General features: G+C 41.7%; 1 protein-coding gene across 1 annotated transcript in view; it reads right to left on the bottom strand.

Moving 5' to 3' along the window:
- LOC134212290 (neural cell adhesion molecule 1-like) overlaps nt 1-20,735 on the bottom strand; it is a 1,103,894-nt gene that overhangs the window by 67,926 nt on the left and 1,015,233 nt on the right. The window contains exon 9 of the mRNA XM_062690003.1: nt 7,469-7,619. Within this exon, the coding sequence (XP_062545987.1) occupies nt 7,469-7,619 (151 nt within the window). The remainder of the gene's footprint in view (nt 1-7,468; nt 7,620-20,735) is intronic.

The raw sequence follows: 20,735 nt of genomic DNA on the forward strand, positions 1-20,735 counted from the left end.
ACGATTTCGGGTATTGTTAGCTCAATACAAAGAATATGAGTATATTATTATTATTTTATTTTTAAAAATCAAAATATTTTTCAAAAATTACAAAATGTTGTCCGTAAATCTGATCTCAAAAGTTATAAAAAATTCAATATTTTGGTAGCAAGATTTTGAGCACCCCTTAATCATGTCCGATGGAGCTCAAATTTTACATTGGGGCATATTTTAGGGCTTAAGAAATGTTTGCTTAACGTCCGATTTTTAAATTGGATGAAAAGTGGTTTTCGCCATAGGGGGATATTATTGGCTACGAAAACGTTTGGGTATCGTCCAGCGTTGAAATTCGATGAAAATTTTTTCATTATCTGAAAAAAATTCTAAGTCCCAAAAATGTTCTAATTGAAAAAATCGATTTTCTTCAAAATTTTTTTTTAAATTACGTCAGATCTCGATTAATGCATTTTTAAGTCATTTGGCATCAAAAACAAAAATTTAATTTTCGACTTTTCTTTTGATCCCCCTTGGGCAAATTTTCATGGGTAAAAATTTCAAAACTTTGATGATTTTTGGGCACCCCTAAATCATGTCCGATTGAGCTCAAATTTTGCATGGGGTCATATTTTGGGGTAATGAAACTTGTAAACAATGTCGTTTTTTGAAATTCGAAAATGTCATTTTCATTGGCACCCTAATATGCGGGCATCACAGTAACTGTCAAAAGTACGTGATTTTCCTTTGTGAAAAAGTACAGTGAAAAGGCAACATGGCTGAACTGTAGCCTAAATTAAGATTCTTCAACCGCCTTCCATATCTGTGGAAGATGTTCAAGCGTAAGAGAAAAATCTAGTAGTAGTAGTAGTAGTAAAATTCTTCTTTATTTAAACATTTTTTGTTCTACAATTATTTTTAACATGTACAGTGATCGGCCGGCTTGGCCCTCCAACTTCGATTCCAACCTGTTAAATTTTATTCATTTGAATTCTTGTTCTTATAGTGATGTGATCATACATCAGAAGCCAATTGAGGAAGACGAAAGCGGATAAAGCAACTGAAACCCCAGAAGTTGATTACGAAGCAGGCATATAGACCAATTTTCATGACACGTTGACATTACAGAAAGTAATAGAAGACATGCTGTACTAGGAAGCGAGCTCCTTCAAAAAAAGGCCTGGGAATACGACAGTAATGGTTTTGGTTGTCATTCACACATCACTCAAATCAGTGGATCCCAATATTTATCACTCATATCAGATAATAACAATCCGCACCAACCACGGCCATGTGTATCCATTCCGCACCCCACAGTTCGTTATATAAGAGTCTTTAAATAAACATGTTTGTTCTAAAAGACTATTATTATAAATATATAATAGTCTTTTAACCTTGTAGCATTTCCCCTAAGACGCTCTAAAATAATTAATCATGTTTGTTCTTTTAAACGATCGTGGGTCAAATGAAATCCTTTGAATTTTCTTTCTTTGAATTCTTTCAAATTTGCTCCGGAAAATGTTTTCAATGTCCCCAGGAAATTGTTCTGAATTTCATTTTTGAATTTCTTTGTAAAATTATTCTCACGTTTTCTGTAAGTTTTGTTTTTAAATTATTGAGTTTCTATGGGAAAGTCTTCCAAATTTCCTCAGAAATGTTTTGATTTATTTTTAATTTAAACAAAATCACATTAAAATTAGAAAAAAAGTTTCAGTAAAAAATTAGAGGAATTTTTCTCGAATCTTTGGTAGAATTTTCCATAAAAGTTCAGAAGTATTTCGCTTGGGACTTCAGAAGAATGTTCGGTAAAAATTGAGAATAATTTCCCATTGGAAACTGCTTCCGGCATGACGTTCAAAATGCTGCCACTGAGCGAAGTTATGCAAACGCTGTCTCCAATTATTGTCAAATTGGTGAACACCACTGAAATTAATCGAAATCTGTAAAATGAGTTAAGTGTGTATATCAACTATGAATTCACAGGTGAAACACTCAGGCTCATGCTTAATTAAAGCTTTTAAAATTAAAATGTATTGTTGTATTGAAATTAACGATAAATATGTACTGTCTGATAATCATTGTAACTTATTCGAACAAGGAAGCCGCAATCGAAATTCCTCCAGTGCACCCGTAGTGCAAACATTCTCCCAACATTACTTCCAATTGGGTTCACTGAGAAAGGCAAAACGAATCGCTGACATGGTTGAAAAATGAATCTCCCAAACGGATGCGATAAATGCCCCAGAGTTGCTTCTAAGCGGTATTATCCATCCACAGCAGCTGCCGATAGTCCACAATCCGGCGAATATGAACCGAGTAGGTGCAAGAAAAAAGAAATCGAGAGAACGGATTCCTAACCACAGAAGGTTTTATCCTTTCTGTACCGAGATACTGTGGTAGGATAGTGTCGAAAGATATGAAAAATTCAGTATTCCACACCAGCATCATAAATATTATCTTGAATCTAGGTTAATCGATTGGATTAGACAGTGTTCTGTCTGGTGGCGGCGGGAAGGACATCCAGTGCTTATTCATCAGGATTACATAAGTGGTTTTTATCGAAGCTCCTGATAAATCCCGATAAAATCGGTATCGGAATGGAAATCGATTTCAGGTGAACTCATGCAATCCAAATTGCTTGGAAATTGTTTTGAGCGCGCACAAGCGAGATAAAAACAATAGCGAATCGAAAATATATTCCGCTGAAATCCATCACAAAGCGGAATGAAACTTTCCAATCCATTTGGAATTTTATTCTGACCAGCCGACCAGCCAGTCGCAGTCCTATAGGCAGGCCGATGAAGTCGATTGAACGAAAGGTTAATTGAAACTCAAACAAAACACAATCAAAACATGAGGGCCACGCAGACAGGATGATGTGCTGATGAGTAGGAAACGTTGACCACTAGCTTGTATGAAGTTGCACTATTGCCACGCGCGTAGTGGGGGCGGTGAACGGCCAAATCAAGTGAAAAATGTTTCCGGTCCTACTTCATAGGTGGTTCAGGGTAGTCACAAACCAGGGACAAATTTCTTTTGTTTTTGGAACACGGTTTTGCCTTTCTCGTATAACAAAGTTGTACCAAAAGGCTATAGGACTACTCCAAAAAACAACTTTTGATAGAAGGCCCGGAGACCCATAGTGTTGTATACCGATCGACTCAGTTCGACGAATCGAGGTGATGTCTGCATGTGCGTATGTATGTGTGTGTATGTGTGTATGTGTACACATTTTGTAGACACACTTTTTGGAACTTAGCATTACCCGATTTACTCGCAAGTTGCATTCGACGGGGAATGCGGTCCCATTGTTTGCTATTGAAAATTGGCCCGATCGGACATTGCATTTCGGAATAATTGAAAAATCATTGTTTTTTCCCAAGAGTCCCCCCTTGGAAATTTTTTTTTAAATCGAAAAAAAAATTCTTTAGGAATGGTGGCAATGCATAGTAATTTATGCAAAAACATGCAAAATGATAGAAAATATGCTAAAGTGTTTTTTGACCTTGCTTATGTGATTTTTTCAGTACATTTTACGATGCACGAGAAAGGCATCATCGCCGCTAGGTGGATCAATCTAGGTTTTTTTTTATCTCGATTAGTGCAGGTAGACAATGCTTAGACAATAATCAAAAATGGTCAACAACAATAGACGTCACGGAACAATTCCTGAAAACTTTGTAATCTGGGATGCATGAATCTCAGATGATCAGGATATCTCAAGGACAAGCCTCCCGGAATCCAAAACTAAATGCACCCGCGTTTTCAAGGGCACCCCATCTATATAATAAAAATGAAATGGTCTGTGTTCGTATCCCCATAACACGAAAACGGCTGGATGGATTTTCTTCATTCCTTCGGCAAGTATGTTCATTATCACTTCCGACGGGTTTATACGTTATTTTCTCACGCAAAAATCACAAGTAAGGTTGAGTAAATCGTGAAAAACTAAAATTAAGAATCGTATGGAAACATCGCATGGGTAGCTCAGAACACGTATTTTCGCCTACTATGCAGGACAACGTCTGCCGGGTCGACTAGTTCTAAATAAAAATGACAGTTTTGTGTGGCTTCCGTGTTGAATGGGGTGCCCTTGCATTTAGTTTTGGATTCCGAGATGCTTGTCCTTAATACTTTGTTGTATAATTACCTTAAGCGTAAAAATGTTATGTGTACGACATAAAATCGTATTCTGCAGCCATCAATAATCTCGTAATAATTTTTATTTGATTTTCTCTTGTTTCGGAGGCAAGACTCCTAGATTTCCATCACTGTATATAGCGCAATTAAGAAATCCTTAAAGCTGCCGCTGCTGAATCATTTACTCTTTTATACCATTCTACTAGTGGGACGAAAAAGGCCAATCAAACATTTTAAAAACATCAATTTTTCAACAAAAATGTCACGCGCCATTTTCGATAATATTCAAATTTATGTCGCCAACAGCGACCGTCCACATCTACCTCTCTGGCGTGTGAACATGAGTGGGCGGGAGCCAGGTTTATTTTCGGCTATGCACTTGACACCGTGTACCAATCAATGTGGCGGGTTTATGCGGGCACACCGCCCCGTACACAAAGCCTTAATTTGAAAGTTGACGCCTGTATGTGTGCATGTTCATTTGCTTTAATGGTAATAATATGTAAATTTTATTTCGATAGCGGGGTTTTTATGTGCCTCGTAAATGTTTCGTTTTCGCATTCTAGTAGACCGATAAAAATAATTTACATGGATGTCCGCGAGTGCTAACGCGCTAGTTAGGAGGACTGGGAATTACTCATACTGGGGCAATTTACGATTCGGTGGTTTACTTTGGCATCATCTGTGATAAAGTGGATATTTCGCATCATTATCATTGTTGTACAAGTAAAAGTAACGATTCCGTTACTTCTAGTAATAATTTAATCGTTAAAGGGGCTTAATGGCTGGGTTCATTGTGATTTTAAAAACAAAAACACACATTCTTTTGAAGCTGACAAATATTGCAATCCATAACAGTTCTATAGTTTAAAATGGACATTACCATTATAAACGTACTGATACTCCCTTTGCAAAAGTCATTGGATGAAACAGGGCAGGTTTTTTTAAATGCGGATTATGAAAATCAACTTAGAGCTTCGCGAGCCGTGTAATCTAATAGTGCTCGGTTCTTTAAACATTGTAAAAATCATTTGACAAGATTGTGTTGGACTTTTTCCCGATGCGGTCACCTTGAGAGAATACTATGATATGTAGTTGGGCGAAATAATCTATTTGCATTCATTTTGGTAAGTGATGCAATGATGATTGTGGATAGTACACAGCGATTTCATTTTAATGTTGGGTTTATTTGTATCCCCAAAATATGTACATGAAAATAAATTTGAAATTACAAAATATTTTTTTGCTGTGCAGAGCTCTCTCCTGTAGGCGTGCTTTGCGATAGGATGCCTTAAATAAAATGAATGCCAATTAAGGCTGAAACCGCTCTTCCACAGTATTCTAGTTTGAAATGAGTACAACATGACGAAAACACATAGTTAAAGCTTAGATCATTTAGAAATGGGACACTTTGAAATGCGTGTATCTTTTAAACCATTTTTCAATCAAAACACTTTCTAAGAAAGAAACACGGGTAATCTTATTATATTTCATGAAAAAATGTGAATCAAATCATTCATCACGAATTCGAAGAAATTCTCGTACTTTTCCGTTAATACTTCTCATTAGCCGGCGCACACCTCCTTCAGTCACGGTTTTGGCCATCCGGTTCCACCAATTCTTCATCTGACCAAGGTCGCTGATGACTGCACCCTTCATCTTCAGTTTCCGCTTCATTATTGCCCAATATTTCTCTATCGGGCGAAACTGGGGACAATTTGGTGGGTTCAACTCTTTTGGAATGAATTGGACTCCATTGTTGTTGTACCATTATACCACATCCTTGCTGTAATGGCAGCTGGCTAGATCTGGCCAAAACGTAACTGGACCATCATGGGACTTAATGAATGGTAAAACCCGCTTCTTAAGGCACTTCCTGGTGTATACTTCCGAATTCATGGTCTTATTCGTCACAAAACGCTGGTCTTCTTTCCGCAAGAGCAGATCCCTTGCCAAATCATGAATTTTTTCGCGAATCTATCTGCGAAAATGAACTTGTATTTACCAGAAACCTTGCCGCGTGCAGGTGCCTTGTAGAATTTGACCCCTGGGATTTGTTGGAAATCGACTTTCACGTAAGTTTCATCGTCGAGCAAGAGACACCCTTCGCGTTTGGTCAGCAGTCGGTCGTACAGCCTACGAGCTCGGGATCTGGCCGTTGTTTGCTGTTTGAGGGTTCGGATTGGTTGCCTACTTGCACGGTAACACTTGTAGCCTTCCGGAGACGGATTCGCCGCACTGTACAGCGATCAGCATTCAGTTTTTTCGCCAAATCATAATCAGAGATGTTGGGATTATCCTTGACTTTTCGAATGACCTTCAACCGCAGTTGACGATCAAAAGTTCCACTCCGACGCTTGGTTTGCACTTTGCGAGCAGTCGTTAGGGTCTCCTTATACCGTTTTATCACTCGCGCCACGGTACTTTTGGGATAACCCAGCAGTTTTCTCAGCTTCCGGGCTGATGGGTAAATAAACGGGCAAATGGGTTTTGCAGGTGGTTGTGCACAATTATTTTTCTTCTCTCTTCTTGCATGATAAATATCTCGGAACTACGTTAGTTTTAGGCAGCGAAAAAAAATTACCGAGCAGTACTGTTTATAAACAACAAAACGCTGTCAAGAGCTTGTATATCTGACCACTGGGAGCGCCGCTATCGCTAAAATCAAGTGTCCCATTTCTAAATGATCTAAGCTTTACAAGAACACAAGTACGCTTTATATAATTTGATTTCACTCAAAATTCTTTTGCATACTCATGAAAACGATTAAAAGAATACCGACGCGCTTAATAAAATTCAAACTTTTTTAATTCATCGGTCGACAAACCAATTACCTAATAATGCTACTCCCTGTCTCCGTAATAGAAACTGCTCCGCTTATTCACACTTTACATCCTTGCACCGCGAAACAGATAAACTTTTATCAAATGTCCCGAATCGGAACCGCAATTAAGCTGACAATAAAAAAGTTCTTCTCAGTCCGGACGGCATGGCAAGCTGGTCGCGCCAATCGTGCCGAACCATGACCTCCACACAGACAGTTGGTTGGTTGGCCATCATCCCGTATGTATCTCCGCTGCCGAGCGTTATTAGGAGCTTTTAGTTTTTACGGGTCATGGTTTGGAATTTGAATTTAATTAATTTCTTCCTTATGGTAATAACCGTTGATGGAGTCGCCGCCACCCGCTCATATACTCAACTCATCAGACAAAGAAGACGATACGCTAATTGAGGTATTCCGAAACTAATGGTGACGGGTGCGCCACACATCTACCCGAGACTGACATTTATGGCTGTCGAGCAGTTAAATAGCACATGAGTGCGGCACGGCGACATTTCGAGTTTGGATACTTACAAACAACTTCGATTTTCCACGAGTCTTCCTGGAACAGACCGGTGACATTCGGATTCTCGGCACGACAAGTTATAAGTTTTCCATCGTCTTCCGTTACGGGCACGAAGCTTAGCAGGGAACGGGTTGTGTTGTTGAAATTTATGCCGGAGTCCTGAAATGGGATGAACAAAAAATGTCTTAATTGCTTCATAATTAATTATCTTGAAATAACACAACAGACAAGAAACAAATTAGATTAGAATCAAATAATTTCCAATGAATATTAGGGTACCCTTAGTGGAGGTAACACCAATAGTGGAGGTAGTGGGGTGTTAATGAAATTTATCATATTTATACACTTTCCGATGGTTTCAGTTGATTTGCCATTAGGACCAATTCATTCATCAAGACCAGCTACCAAACCACGGTACTGAGAGATTGTCCAGAGTGCTGTAATTAGCAATAACCATAATTTGGGTGATTCTACCGGCAAAGTAAATAGAAGCTGTTGTCCAAAGAAGTTAAGGTAAAAGATATTTTTAAGATTATAGAAAATGCATATCTATGCATCAAATGCATCAAATAAATAAAAGCCCGTCACTAATATCACCTTTCCGATACTCTCACCATACTGGCATTGCATCCCCCACTGGGACATTGTCGCCTGACAGCTTAGTGTTCATTAAGCAAATTCACAGTAAAACAATGAGGTTTCTAAGTCAAGTTACCATTTTTGCATTTGTATATCATGAGGCTAACATGATGATTCTCGAGTAAATTTCCAATACAGGATCGGAAATCGGACCCAGCCACTTTCAGCATGGCCTTGCTTTGTATTCGCGCATCTTACCGCACGGCTAAGTAAGCCCTTTTACCTTACCCTCATCAAAATAATACAATGTACAGGTACATTTTGCAACCATAAATAAATCTTATCCATAAAATAAGCTTCGTTTAGTACACCTCTCAAATAAAACCAGCAAATTTGTGCTTTCCTGTGCACATGGCTTTCCTAATGAAGCCACTACAAATCTTATTTTCTTGCCATTCAGAGACAAAAAAACTATAAGCAGACACGTACACATACCATGGATGAACTGCCTCGGATCATTGCTGCGATTGTACCAGCTGCAAATGACGTTATTTGCATGCACCCACTATGCCACTGGACCTGGGCCGATTCGCCGCTCTTTTACTGTTCAAACCCAGGAGCACTGAACCCGTTTCTTCTCCTAGATTAACTTTCAGATGCAGAATTTGTTTTGTCGTATCCCTGCCATTCTGCCCATCGCTGTAGGAGCATCAACGCCACAACACAAAAAGCAGCGACGGTTTGCGAAAAGAACTTTCTCTAATGGAGGGTCCCTGATGGGCTGTGTTTATGCGCTTCCGCAGGGAAGGAAAAGCACAACTTTGGATATTCGTACGCCTTCAGCATCCGGGTTTGGTTCTTCGGCGAAACTCTCCTTTCCCCCCAGCGCTAGCGTCAAACGGATAGGGATGGCGGATGAAAAAGAGCGTCGTCCTGTTTGAAAGACAAGCAAACCCTCTTTATTCTTCCATCCGACAACCAACATCGCATCGGAAGGAAATAGAGAAATAATAATAACAGTCAAATGCAAGAAGCTGTGAGGCTTCCGATGCAATAACGCGGGAAAGTGGTGTTGTAGAAAGAAAAGTGCATACTTTTATCTTTTGTGAGCAATGCGATGGATACACGTGGTAGAAGTTTTGTTTCGTAGAGATCGGAAGGATAAAAGCTCCAACATATAGAAAAAATATTCTTCAGTCTCTCGGCCATCAGCATTTCGTCGGAAGACATTAAAAGTTTTGTAGGTTTGTGTACTCCATCGCCATTTTTTCAAATCTATCCTCTATAAATAACAATAAAATCAACGGGTTTTCTGATGAAAGCTGATTGCAAGTTATACTTTTCCGTATAATGAAATTGCATTTTTGCCAAACAGGGTTTGTTATCGCAGATCCCGTCTCAATGAATAATGAAAGTAAGTTCTTTAAAATCATGACCGTCTTTACTTTTTGGTACATGGTGTTTTTTCAACTGGTATGGAATCAATTTGGCCTACCGGAAAAACGCAGCTCATGTGATTCTATTATGCATGCATTCGAGTTGTCTTCGAATTCCTTAGTATTGAATCAATACCAGAGATTATAGAAACTTTTTTATTTATTTTTTTATTTTTCAGTGGCAGACAATTTGGATAACCAATTAATTCTTGTCAATTGCAACTCATATTGCATGCAATTCGATTTTTGATTTTTATTTTTAAGTACGGATAAAACATAAAAGATATGCGTTTTTGGGTAAATTGGCTTAAAATTAGTAAAAGACTCGAATGAGCAATTTGAAAATTCCCAGAACGTGTTCTTAATTCATAGACAGTGAAGAACCGGTCTGATTGGCTTCCATAGAATCCTAAAAATCTAAGCCTTTCAATCAACCGAGCCACAAGTTAGCGTAATTACATCATTCGGGGCACAATCATTGATTGTTGCAAAGATTCTAACCGAATGCAAAAGTTATGTTCCACATTTTAACCAGATAGAGAAGTTCTTGAATACATTAAAGCAAAGTTAGATATTCCAGAAAATTTGCTCAAGTTGCCCTGATCCAACCCGTTTGTTCTTCACCTCCTTTCTTGGGGCAAAACGATACCCACCGGGTTCTTTATCTCCGAGCAGTTCATCTCATTCGGAATACATTCCGAAGTTTTCTCGCAAGTGTTTAGCTGTCTTATACTGTATACGTTCCACTGACAGTCAGTGTGCCGTCTCAAACGAGTGGGTTTCGAGAGGCGAGGAGTTCAGCGTGACGCTGAAAAGTTGCACCACACCGTATAGGAAAGAAGAACTTTCGAATGTGTTGCATACATTCAGTGGGCGACTGCATGAGTGCAGATAAACAGAGTAGAAAAACTTTTCATCCTTCCATCAGTGGCACACAACTGCATCCGCCGACTTCGGATGCATGAAAGAGGAAACGCCTTGAGAGGAGGGTAAGAAAAACTGTCGTAATCGTTCCGAAAAGTGGGTTCTGATGTCGGCATAGCTGCTGCTGATGCAGGATGCTTATGGCTGTTGTATGTGTGTTTAGTGTTTTTTTTGTGTGCGCAGGCAGACCTTCGTTGCAGTTGTTGCTCATTGCTCTCCGGATATCCGGATATCGTCCCGGCTAGCACAAACCTTCACGCGACGATTCGACACGGAACACTAATATGCTGCACGTCATGTGCATATTTGGCATTTTCTTGTGCCGCCAGGGAAGGAAAGACGAGTCGGACAACGACGGGGAAACGAAGAAAAATAGACTTTTCTTTGCTGGCATCGACTGCGTCGAATGAGAGCAAACTTTCGCGTGCACTGGCAGCAAAGATGGAACGAAAAAGTTGAAATGTGAAAAAGGGATTTTATGGTGTTTATTTTTTCACTTGCAGGACACAAACGGGACAGGGTTGCTCGAAATTATCCTGCAATTATCTAATATCAGATAATTATATAAGCCAAGATAGGATTTTTTCTCTTTTTGTACATTTTTATTACTGCAACACACCGAAGTGGGGTAGAGTATGTCAGTGGACAGTAGACTATGTTTGCAATTTTAAGAGCGAAGTTCAAGAAAAAGGATGATATGCTATCTATGAGGCATAAAAATATTCTAATCTATGAGGCTCACACATCAGTACTATACACTATTTGATTTTGTAAGTTTGTCTTCTTATTAGCATGTCCTCTTCTATTTCTACCAGAATTGGTAATTAAAACTTTCTCTCCAGCAACTCATATCCCTACCTCGCTATCGGCGGGGCACGAGCAACCATAGGGATCAGGTAACCAACCCCTGGTGGGAGCTTTGGTCGTATGCTGAAAGGGAAGGGAGGGCTTACTGCAGCATCGGATCTCCGTGTTAGGAGTGGCTCACAATAGCGAATGTTTTTCATGTTAGGGGTGGCTGATCATCGTGAGCGAAACTGTGCACACTGAGCGACATCGACATGAAAAGTGAGAAATGAGAAGAGAGAAGAGAGAAATAAGAAGTTTGGTGTTTGTGGTCAGAAGTGAGAAATGAGAAGTACGATGTGGGACATAAGAATTGAAAAGCCGATTAATCCTTATTTCTTCTTATTTCTTCCGTCTTCTATTTTCCTTCTTTCTTCCCTCTTCTACCTTATTTGATATTTGTTCTTCGCTCTTCCTTCCTTTTTCTTCATTCTTCTCTTTTCCTTCTTGTAGTTTGGTTGAAAAAATTGCCTCAGATTCCGAGTATTGAAAAATGAGATTTGAGAAGTGCTTAATAAGAATAGCTAAGTATGAAGGGAGGTATAAAGAATGAGACATTTCTCACTTCTTGTTCACAAAAAAAAGTGATAAGTGAAATATGACAAATAAGGAGTGAGAAGTAAAAAATAAGATGTGGAAAGGGAGAATTGTAAAGTGATAAGTGAGGATTGAAGAGTAAGAGATTAGAAATGAGATGTAAAAAGTGAAAAGTGGAAAATTAGAAAAAGTGTGAAAAGTGAGGAGTGAATAATGAAAAGTGAGAAATGAGAAGTTAAAAGTGAGAAGTAAGATGACAGAAGTGTGAAGTGATAACAAGTTAACCCTTTCAGGCACAATTTTTCTTAAGCGATATTAAGCAGTAAATTTGATATGTTCCATTTGTTTTCGTGATTTATAATGGAGAACTGACAAAACAAGTTGAAAAATCTTGTTTCGGGATGTACTAGATCATCCAAACTGTCCTCGAGTCCGGAGCTTGCGATCTACAGTTTCAATGCGAGTCACACTAAGCTTGGATATGTATTCAACCATGTCCATAACATATTCTCAAAGCTCAAAAGACATGGTCAGATGGTTATGGGATATCCTGGGTCATCCAAACCGTTCTTGAGTTCAGAACTTGCGGTCTACAGCCACTACACTAGCTTTTTTCGTCGCTACAAGCTTGGATATGTATTCAACTATATCCATAATATATTTGTGAAGATCAAGAGACATGGTTAGATGGTTTTGGGATATTCTGGGTCATCCAATCTGCCAATAATCCAATTTGCAAAATTGAAAATGAATGTTTCACCCCCGCCTTCTTCTCTTACACAAACTTGGCAGATTGGAGCACCTAGTACTGTATTCATCTTGATCCAAACTATCCTTAAAGTCAGAACTTAAGATCTTCTACCACCTCTCTAACTTTTTTCGTCGCTCCAAGCTTGGATATGTATTCAACTATATCCATAACATGTTCCAGAAGACAAGGTAAGATGGATTTGGGACATCCTGGGTTATCCAAACCGTCCTTGAGTTCAGAACTTGCGATCTACAGCCCCTAAACAATGGAGGGGGAATCTGCTCAACAGACATCCTGGGTTGACCAGGAAGTGCGGGGTTAGGGATCACCGAGGGAGGCAGGACTACATCCCCGACCCGCTAAACCGTTTCCATTGCCGCCAAGCCTATAGTCCCTTCGGTACAACCAGAAAGTAATGCTTCAAAGGGGGGCCAGGGCACAACGCACCCTCGAGGTTAGCTGCGTGTCCTTGCAGCACCGAACATCGTGACTCGCTTTTTTAGAAGAACACCATGGTATCGTGCCAGCGCGTTGCCGGCTTTCCAGGTGGCCTTACCACGCCCTATGTCCTCGGAAGGTGGGAAGGGTCGAATTCGCGCCTGCTTCCCTCTGCACGACTGGTATCAAGAATGATGATGCCGCGTGCACCCCAAATTGACCTTTCTGCGATAGGGCCTATTCGCCAGCACACAGAGGGACTTGCCGACGCGGTGCCTACGCCTGCCCCAGCCTTGACGAGGACCCCTTTCCGGTTGACCGACGCCGCGAAAGCGACGATATCATGTTGTTCTTCGCGCGGCCACTTGTTCGATAAAAGGATCGAGTTCGACCACAGAGCATGACCACCGGTATGACCCATGAAGCCGACTCCGATCCCTTGGACCACCTCTTATTTGCGCCTGAACTAGCCATCCTTGAGTCCACGCGCCACCTTCCGTGTAGCTCCGAGACGATTTGGGCGATAGCCGATAAACGGCGTTCCAGCCAACTTCATCTTTACACATCCTCCGAACTAGGTTGTCCGGGGTAGTGTCCAGACCACATGTGGCAAGCAGGTGGTCACGCATTGCGCGAAAACGTGGGCACACGAACAACACGTGTTCCGCCGTTTCCTCTAAACCTGCGCATACCAAACACTCGGGCGAGGCCGAGCAAGCCAGCTGCGTTACCTGCACTTTGATTTTGCAGCACGCTTAAACGCCGGACACATCGAACCCCCCATGGGGTGCTTGCTGTTTACAGCTTTGCTGGAACAAATCAAACAATTGGGCGGGTTCGTGCAGCATTGTACCTTATGTTTCTCCAATCCGCAGCGTCGGCAGAGATTGCTTCTGTCAGGGCCTTTGCAGTCCCATTGCTTGTGCCCCGGTTCCAGGCACTTGAAGCAAACTTCGGGTTGCTCGTATAAGCACACAGGGCATACCGACCATCCCACCTTGACGCTCCCTAGCTTGACTACCTTGGAGGCGTCCACTGCAGATAGCCGAACCAATGCTACCTGCGTCCCTGCCGGACCTTTCCGTAGCCGAACGGCTGCGGTGGGCGTCTCCACTTCACACTGTCGCCGCAGTGCCGTGACGAGCTCTTCGACTTCAGTGATCCCGTCCAGGTCTTTAACCCTTAGATTAACCTCCGTCATGAGTGCCCTCACCTTGACCGTCTCGCATAGGACCTCCTCCGCCAACTTCTTGTAGGCGGCGCCCTTTTGCGAGACGCCTCGCTTCAGCTCGAGTATCATCTCGCCCATCCGGGTACGTCTTATTCGACGTACGTCGGCCCCGAGTTCACCGAGCTTGACGTCACTCCTCATCGCCTTCAAAGCATCCGAGTACTTAGCATCGTCCGCCGTGATGACTAGGGCATCGCCCCTGGAGCGATTGGCGCCTACCCTAGACTTCTTGCTACCCTCATACGCCTGGGCCTTCTTTTCGGCCCTTGACGTCTTCGGTTTCCTCTTGTTCTTGACCAGGGTCCAGGAGGCATCATCCCCCTCTATTTCCCTGGTCTGGTGCGGCTGAGAACTTTCAGCCTGCTGTAACCCCTTACCACCGTCTTTCCTGAGTGGACGGACCTTTCCAGGTCCTTCCCCCCCGGTTTTGGAGGTACCTGACCGGGGTTCAGCTTCCCAGCCCCACTACCCTTGTTCGGGGTAGTAACCCTCCGCGTTTTGGAGCGGCCCCAGGGAGCTCATCCCCTGGAGACTGTCTCCCCCATTTTTGTGTCTGCTCCGTTAGAGCGGTCACCCCCAACGTTCCTGCGAATACTTGAGCCTCAGTCTGGGTAGACTTTGGCACCACCGTCTTCGCTGGCACGCCCTCGGTCGATTCAACCTTGCCTGAATCCGCGAATCCTTGGGCCTCAGTCTGGGTAGACCTCGACTCCACCGATTTCACGGGTTTACACTTGGCCGTCCCGACCGCCCTCTCCAGCTTGGCGTCCAGCATCGACTTTCGAAGTTTCTGAAAGCTCCTCTTGAGGTCCTTGCTGATATTATGCTTCGATGACGCAAAGTCGATGATGGCGTCCAGCTGTTCCGTCGCCACCTCGAAGGCCGAAAGCCCATCGCGTTTGCGGTTCATCGCCTCCACAAGCCATGGGCCGTCAATAACCCCTACCGGCGTTTTTCTAGTCGAGAGGAAGGTTGAGTGACCCACGCTGGCGCTGCGCACTGAGCTGCCGACTATTGCCTCTGGCCTCCTAGGCGGAGACCTGAACAACCCACCTCTTGCGAAGGGGTTGTCGCCTACACTACTACCACTAATTGAAGAATTGACTTGGTTTTCCATTTTGGTCCCACGAGTTGCTCGGGAAAAGAGGTGCACCACGCCAGAGCCCAGCATGACGCGGTAAGGGACAATTACTGTGGAGGGTGCCCAGGTAGCCCACAGACTCCTTTAAAGGCCTAGCTTATTATTTCACCCCCCCTGGCCATGCATTCCCTCGGCACGGGTCGCTTGACGCCTTGGGATTAGGGGCTAGGGACGATGGTCCCGGTCTAACTCGCAGTGGCCATGGGGAGGGGTCGTCAAGCCCTTGGACAAAGTCCCTGCTGCCCCCCAACTACTTAATAGTATCTTGACAGATACGTATTTGTATTGCCCAGAATATCTCATAACTATCTTACCATACCCGTTGAGCTCCCAGGAGGTGTAATGGATATAATTGAACGGATATTGAAGCTTTGAGTATCGAAAAGAGCTTCTAAGCAGCTGTAGATCTCAAGTCCCGAACTCAAGGACACTTTGGATTGCCCAGAATATCTCAAAACTATCCTACCATATCCGTTGATCTCCCGGGAGGTATAATGGATATAATTGAACGAATATTGAAGCTTTGAGTACTGAAAAGAGTTTCTAAGCAGCTGTAGAACTCAAGTCCCGAACTCAATGACAGTTTGGATTGCCCAGAATATCTCATAACTATCTTACCATCTCATAACTATCTTACCATACTCAAAGCTTCAATATCCGTTCAATTATATCCATTACACCTCCCAGGAGGTGGATATGGATATAACTGAACGGATATTGAAGCTTTGAGTACCGAAAAGTGCTTCTAAGCAGCTGTAGATCGCAAGTCCCGAACTTAATGACAGTTTGGATTGCCCAGAATATCTTAAAACTATCTTACCATATCCGTTGACTTCCCGGGAGGTGTAATGGATATAATTGATTTCATATTGGAGCTTTGAGTACCGAAAAGAGCTTCTAAGCAGCTGTAGATCTCAAGTCGCGAACTCAAGGACAGTTTGGATTGTCCAGAATATCTCATAACTATCTTACCATATCCGTTGACCTCCCGGAAGGTGTAATGTATATAATTGAAGGCATATTGAAGCTTTCAGTACTGAAAAACGATTTTCTTGCAGCTGTAGATTTCAAATCCTGAACTCAAGGAATGTTTGGATGACTTAGGACGTCCAAGGAACTTAAAAATGGTTTATTGTACATCACAGTAACTCTACGGATACGTTTGAATAAAAATCTTATTTTGAAACAATACAATCCGCTGCCAATACACCTAAATTTGTCTCTTTCGTAATTTCACCGTGTTCATGACGTTCTAGGTTGTCGTAGGGCCTTGATCGCTCATGCCTGATATTTTTCCCTGATAGGGGAGTTAATTTCAAGCAATTTTGCTAAAGAGAGTGTTCACTTTTATCCATTGTGCGATTTTATATATCCATTTTTCTGTTGGGGTCATATCTGACCCAGTGGGCCTGAAAGGGAGCGAGAAATAGGATGTGAAAAAAGTTTGGTGAGAAGAGGCGAATTAGAAGTGAAATGTGAAAATAAAAATTGAAAAGGAAGAAATCAATCTTTATGTCTGTTTTCTTCCTTTTTCCTTGTCCCTTCTTCTTTCTTTCTTTCTCCTTTGTTCTTTCTTGACAGTTATACTTTCTCATGCTTCTGTCTTCTCTCTTCTTCCTTCTTGGGCTCCACGACCGTGCGGTTAGCGGCGTCAGTCGTCTGGGCACATTTGCGTGCTGTGGAGTATGGGTTCGATTCCAGCCCTAGTAAGGAGAAAACTTTTCGTGAAGCGGAAAATTCTCCACTAGTCCACTGGGTTTTGTGTAAATTTCCTGTTCCTTGTCTAATGATAGGTGTTAATGATCCTGTCTTTATTCTTCATTTTTCCTTTTTCCTTCTTTATTTTTCCTTCATCCACCTTCCTTCTTTCTCCTTTCTTCGCCTTTCTTCTTACTTCTTTCTTCTTATTTTTTCTCTTTCCTTCTTCCTTCTTCTTCCGGAATAAAGTTCTGTCTTACTGTGCACTTCTCATTTCTCACTTCATGCACTTAATTAGGAAACTAGTTCCAGCTATTCGGCCAAAGGGCAATCGGTTCAATGGCATTCGACCAAATGACTCTTTCGACCAAATAGCATTCTGCCAAATGACTCTTTACCGAGAAAACACCGACGCTGAAGCTTAAAGGGCTGTAAAATAACAAAAGACGTTATTAAGCGCGGAACTAAACAGCTGGACCAATCGGTTTACAATGTTATTCGTAAAATATGGAAGGATGAAGAATTGTCCTGATATGCCGCATCTCTAAGAAAAAGGATAGTTTAGAATGCGTCAATTCCAGAGGGATTACACTTTTGAAATCCGTATGCATAAAAATCACACATCCGATTTAATAGATTGAGATCTTTTGAAGAGTCGGCAAATAACAGGCAGGTTTTCGTGAAGGCCAATCAACAGTGGATCAGATGTTTTTTCTTGCAAATTATCTTAAACAATCCGAGACTATAACTTGAAGACTCACCATCTGTTCAGTGGTTTCAAAGCAGGGCACGATCCGGTGAAAAAATGAGCTATGGCAGATAATATTTGAGCATGGAATTCTCGCCAAACTAATGAGCCCAATGCGTGAAACGCTGGATGGTTTGAAATCAAGTATTCTGATAACAGATGAAGTGCCATTCTTATTCGTTACTTAAGATGGATTAAAGCAGGGTCATTCGATTTGAAGTTTGCTGTTCAACAACGCACTCGAGGGTGCGATTGGGATATCTGGCGTACAGAGAAACGGCTCTATTATCACACGGTTGCAAACGCACCTAGGATTTGAGGACGACCTCATTGGAATCGATCGCAGAGCAGTAGTAGAGGCGTTTGTCTCACTGAAATGACAGACGGACTGAATAGGTTCTACCATTAACTCTAACAATACAAAGCACTTGGTTGGATTTTTTTAGATTTTAATTGCAATTAATAACTAGTTCGCCAATTGGTCGGATTCCTAGATGGGATGAGTTCACAGTTGATGAGGGATTCGTTAACCTACGAACCCTTGTGACACATTTCCCGTGAAATGAAAAAAAAACGTATTTCTGCTGCGAACAGAGGTGCGGCTCGTATAAATAGGTCATGTTTCGGAAACGAAACTCTCTCTGTATAAAATGTGCAGCAATAGACAAAATAGAACCGGGCAGAGACCGATGACATGACCACAAACACGTTACCCACACGCGGTGGGAGCGCGGCTATGCCCAAACGTTCGGGGAGAAACAAAAGGAATTTTAACTATCCAGTCGCAATTATCAAATGCATTCCTCAAGCCTGATTTTTAACCTAGCATTTTAAACATTATTAGATTCTATGAATTTTATTCCCATCTTATTTCCAAACCATGATTTGAGTCATTACATGTGTTACGAAGGTTCACACCTATTTTTTAATCAATCTCCAAAACATTTGTTTTTCAAACTGAATTAGTTTTCATCAAGAACACGTAGGGTTAAAGCAGGCATCTTCGTCTGCGTTTTTATTCCCTTCATAGTCTCGAAAACCAATAAAAGAGACATTTTTTGCCATAACTCACCCGTACCTAAGCGTAAGCTAAGAAGAAACGTTGTGCTATAGTGGGACTCTAGCAAATGGACATTGTATGCGTTGGTTTTAGCCCCTATGATGGGAACTAGACCATACATGGATACCTGCCGTGTCCCTAACATAATTTCCTTCTATTTAAATCCATGACTATTCCAGCTGTGCTGTGTGTACCGTTAGTGATGTTTTTCGTCAGTGTTGTACAAAAAACAACAGCGCACGAGCTTGAAGGTTAAATTCACACAACACCAAGATGAGCAACCATGCGTCTCCATGAATATGTAGTGCCATCTTTCATCGTGACCACTCTGCTTTTAATGACGAAGTGAACCCAACGGGCCTGGGTTCAAACCCAGTCGTTGGTGTTTGTTAAGATGGAAAATGTAGGTCCCGGCCCATGTTCATGGGTACGATATGTAGGGTCCAGGTGGAGTTGTCTTCCTGGCGCGTCGGTGGTTGTCTTCGGGAGGAAATAGTCCGACGGAAAATAAAAGCTATAAAAAATGGCGAAATAAAGAATACCGTTCTATTATACTACGAAAAGGAACGATTCTACTAAATATTGTAAAAATTCAAGAAATCGTACCGAATCGGTTTCACATAGAATTGATGTGTAATGGGCTCAAGAACTGACAAGTATGTAAAGCACTCATTCGTCTCGGGCATTATGTGTAAATTTTCTATCATTTTCACTCACTTAGTGATCGCAGCTCGCGCTCGTCCGGTGCAGCCGACTATGCGAACAATTTTAATTAAAAGCAATCAAAAATTTAGTACCATCCATTCGTCTAAACTTTTGAATTCCATCCATGCATGTAGAATTGAATCGACTTAGTTCTCTTTCACTTGCTACTGGCATTGTGCTCGGTCCCCGTCCAACGCACAGTTATGAGAGCTAGACAATATGTGAGGGATTTAGTGGGCGAAAAGTTTCGTCGTATAGCATTTCCGAATGCCCTAAACTTGGACGAATATTTTGTGAACAGCAGTTTGCCGCCGCCGCCGCCGTCCATGGGGCGGCCTTATGTATGTCTCGTGGCAAGGGCCATCCATTGGGAGTGGAATGTTCTAATTTCCAAACCACAGCCCTCCGGGGCGGATGATGTCGCGCTTCGCAGCAACCAGCACTGAGGTCTACGGGTGAGATAAATTTTTAAACTTTTACCCGACCAATACCGGGCAGAAGGGGAAAATTGTATGAAGCGTATTACCCAAGTGTGGTCACCGACGAATCAAAAGCAGTTGTTTTATTCCTTCTCAACGGCTCAACCAGTATGGCGCTGGTTTCTATGTATAAAAACGGTTTTAAGCAAACCGCAAGTAATTTGCATGGCAAAAGGTATTTAAAGTGAATTTTCTCAAAAGTTGTCTCGAAAAAATAAAATTTGCTACCAGTTTTGTAAAGCGTCGTTCGCTGGAATAGCCTATTGGCAATAGATGCCTCTCGCCACACTGGGTAATGCTAGAAGCAGGTAAATAATTGATCGCAGTTAGAGTAGTCTGATAACAAACTATGCAATTTCTATCATTTTGTTCAATATGAATTCTATGATTTTAATGATAATGTTAATGATTATTGGGCCTTCTTTTATGGATCACAGGACTGCGAAAAAAATGTGGATCAATTAAGTGTACAAACCAATAGCTGTCATTGTAGGCCACATCAATTTTTTGAAAGTTGAGTGAAATTTAAAAATTGAGATAAAAAAAATAGTTTGGTGTATGTTGATTAAAAGTTGTATTTACATGTTGAGATGTTACTCGGAAAATCTATATCTGGCGCATATTGCATCATCCCCCTACCAATGTGGTCATGCTGGTAGGATTGTGTCATTTTCGACCGGACGTGACAAGCGATAAGGAATT

This window comes from Armigeres subalbatus, chromosome 2 (assembly GCF_024139115.2).
Source record: "Armigeres subalbatus isolate Guangzhou_Male chromosome 2, GZ_Asu_2, whole genome shotgun sequence".
Classification (NCBI taxonomy): domain Eukaryota; kingdom Metazoa; phylum Arthropoda; class Insecta; order Diptera; family Culicidae; genus Armigeres; species Armigeres subalbatus.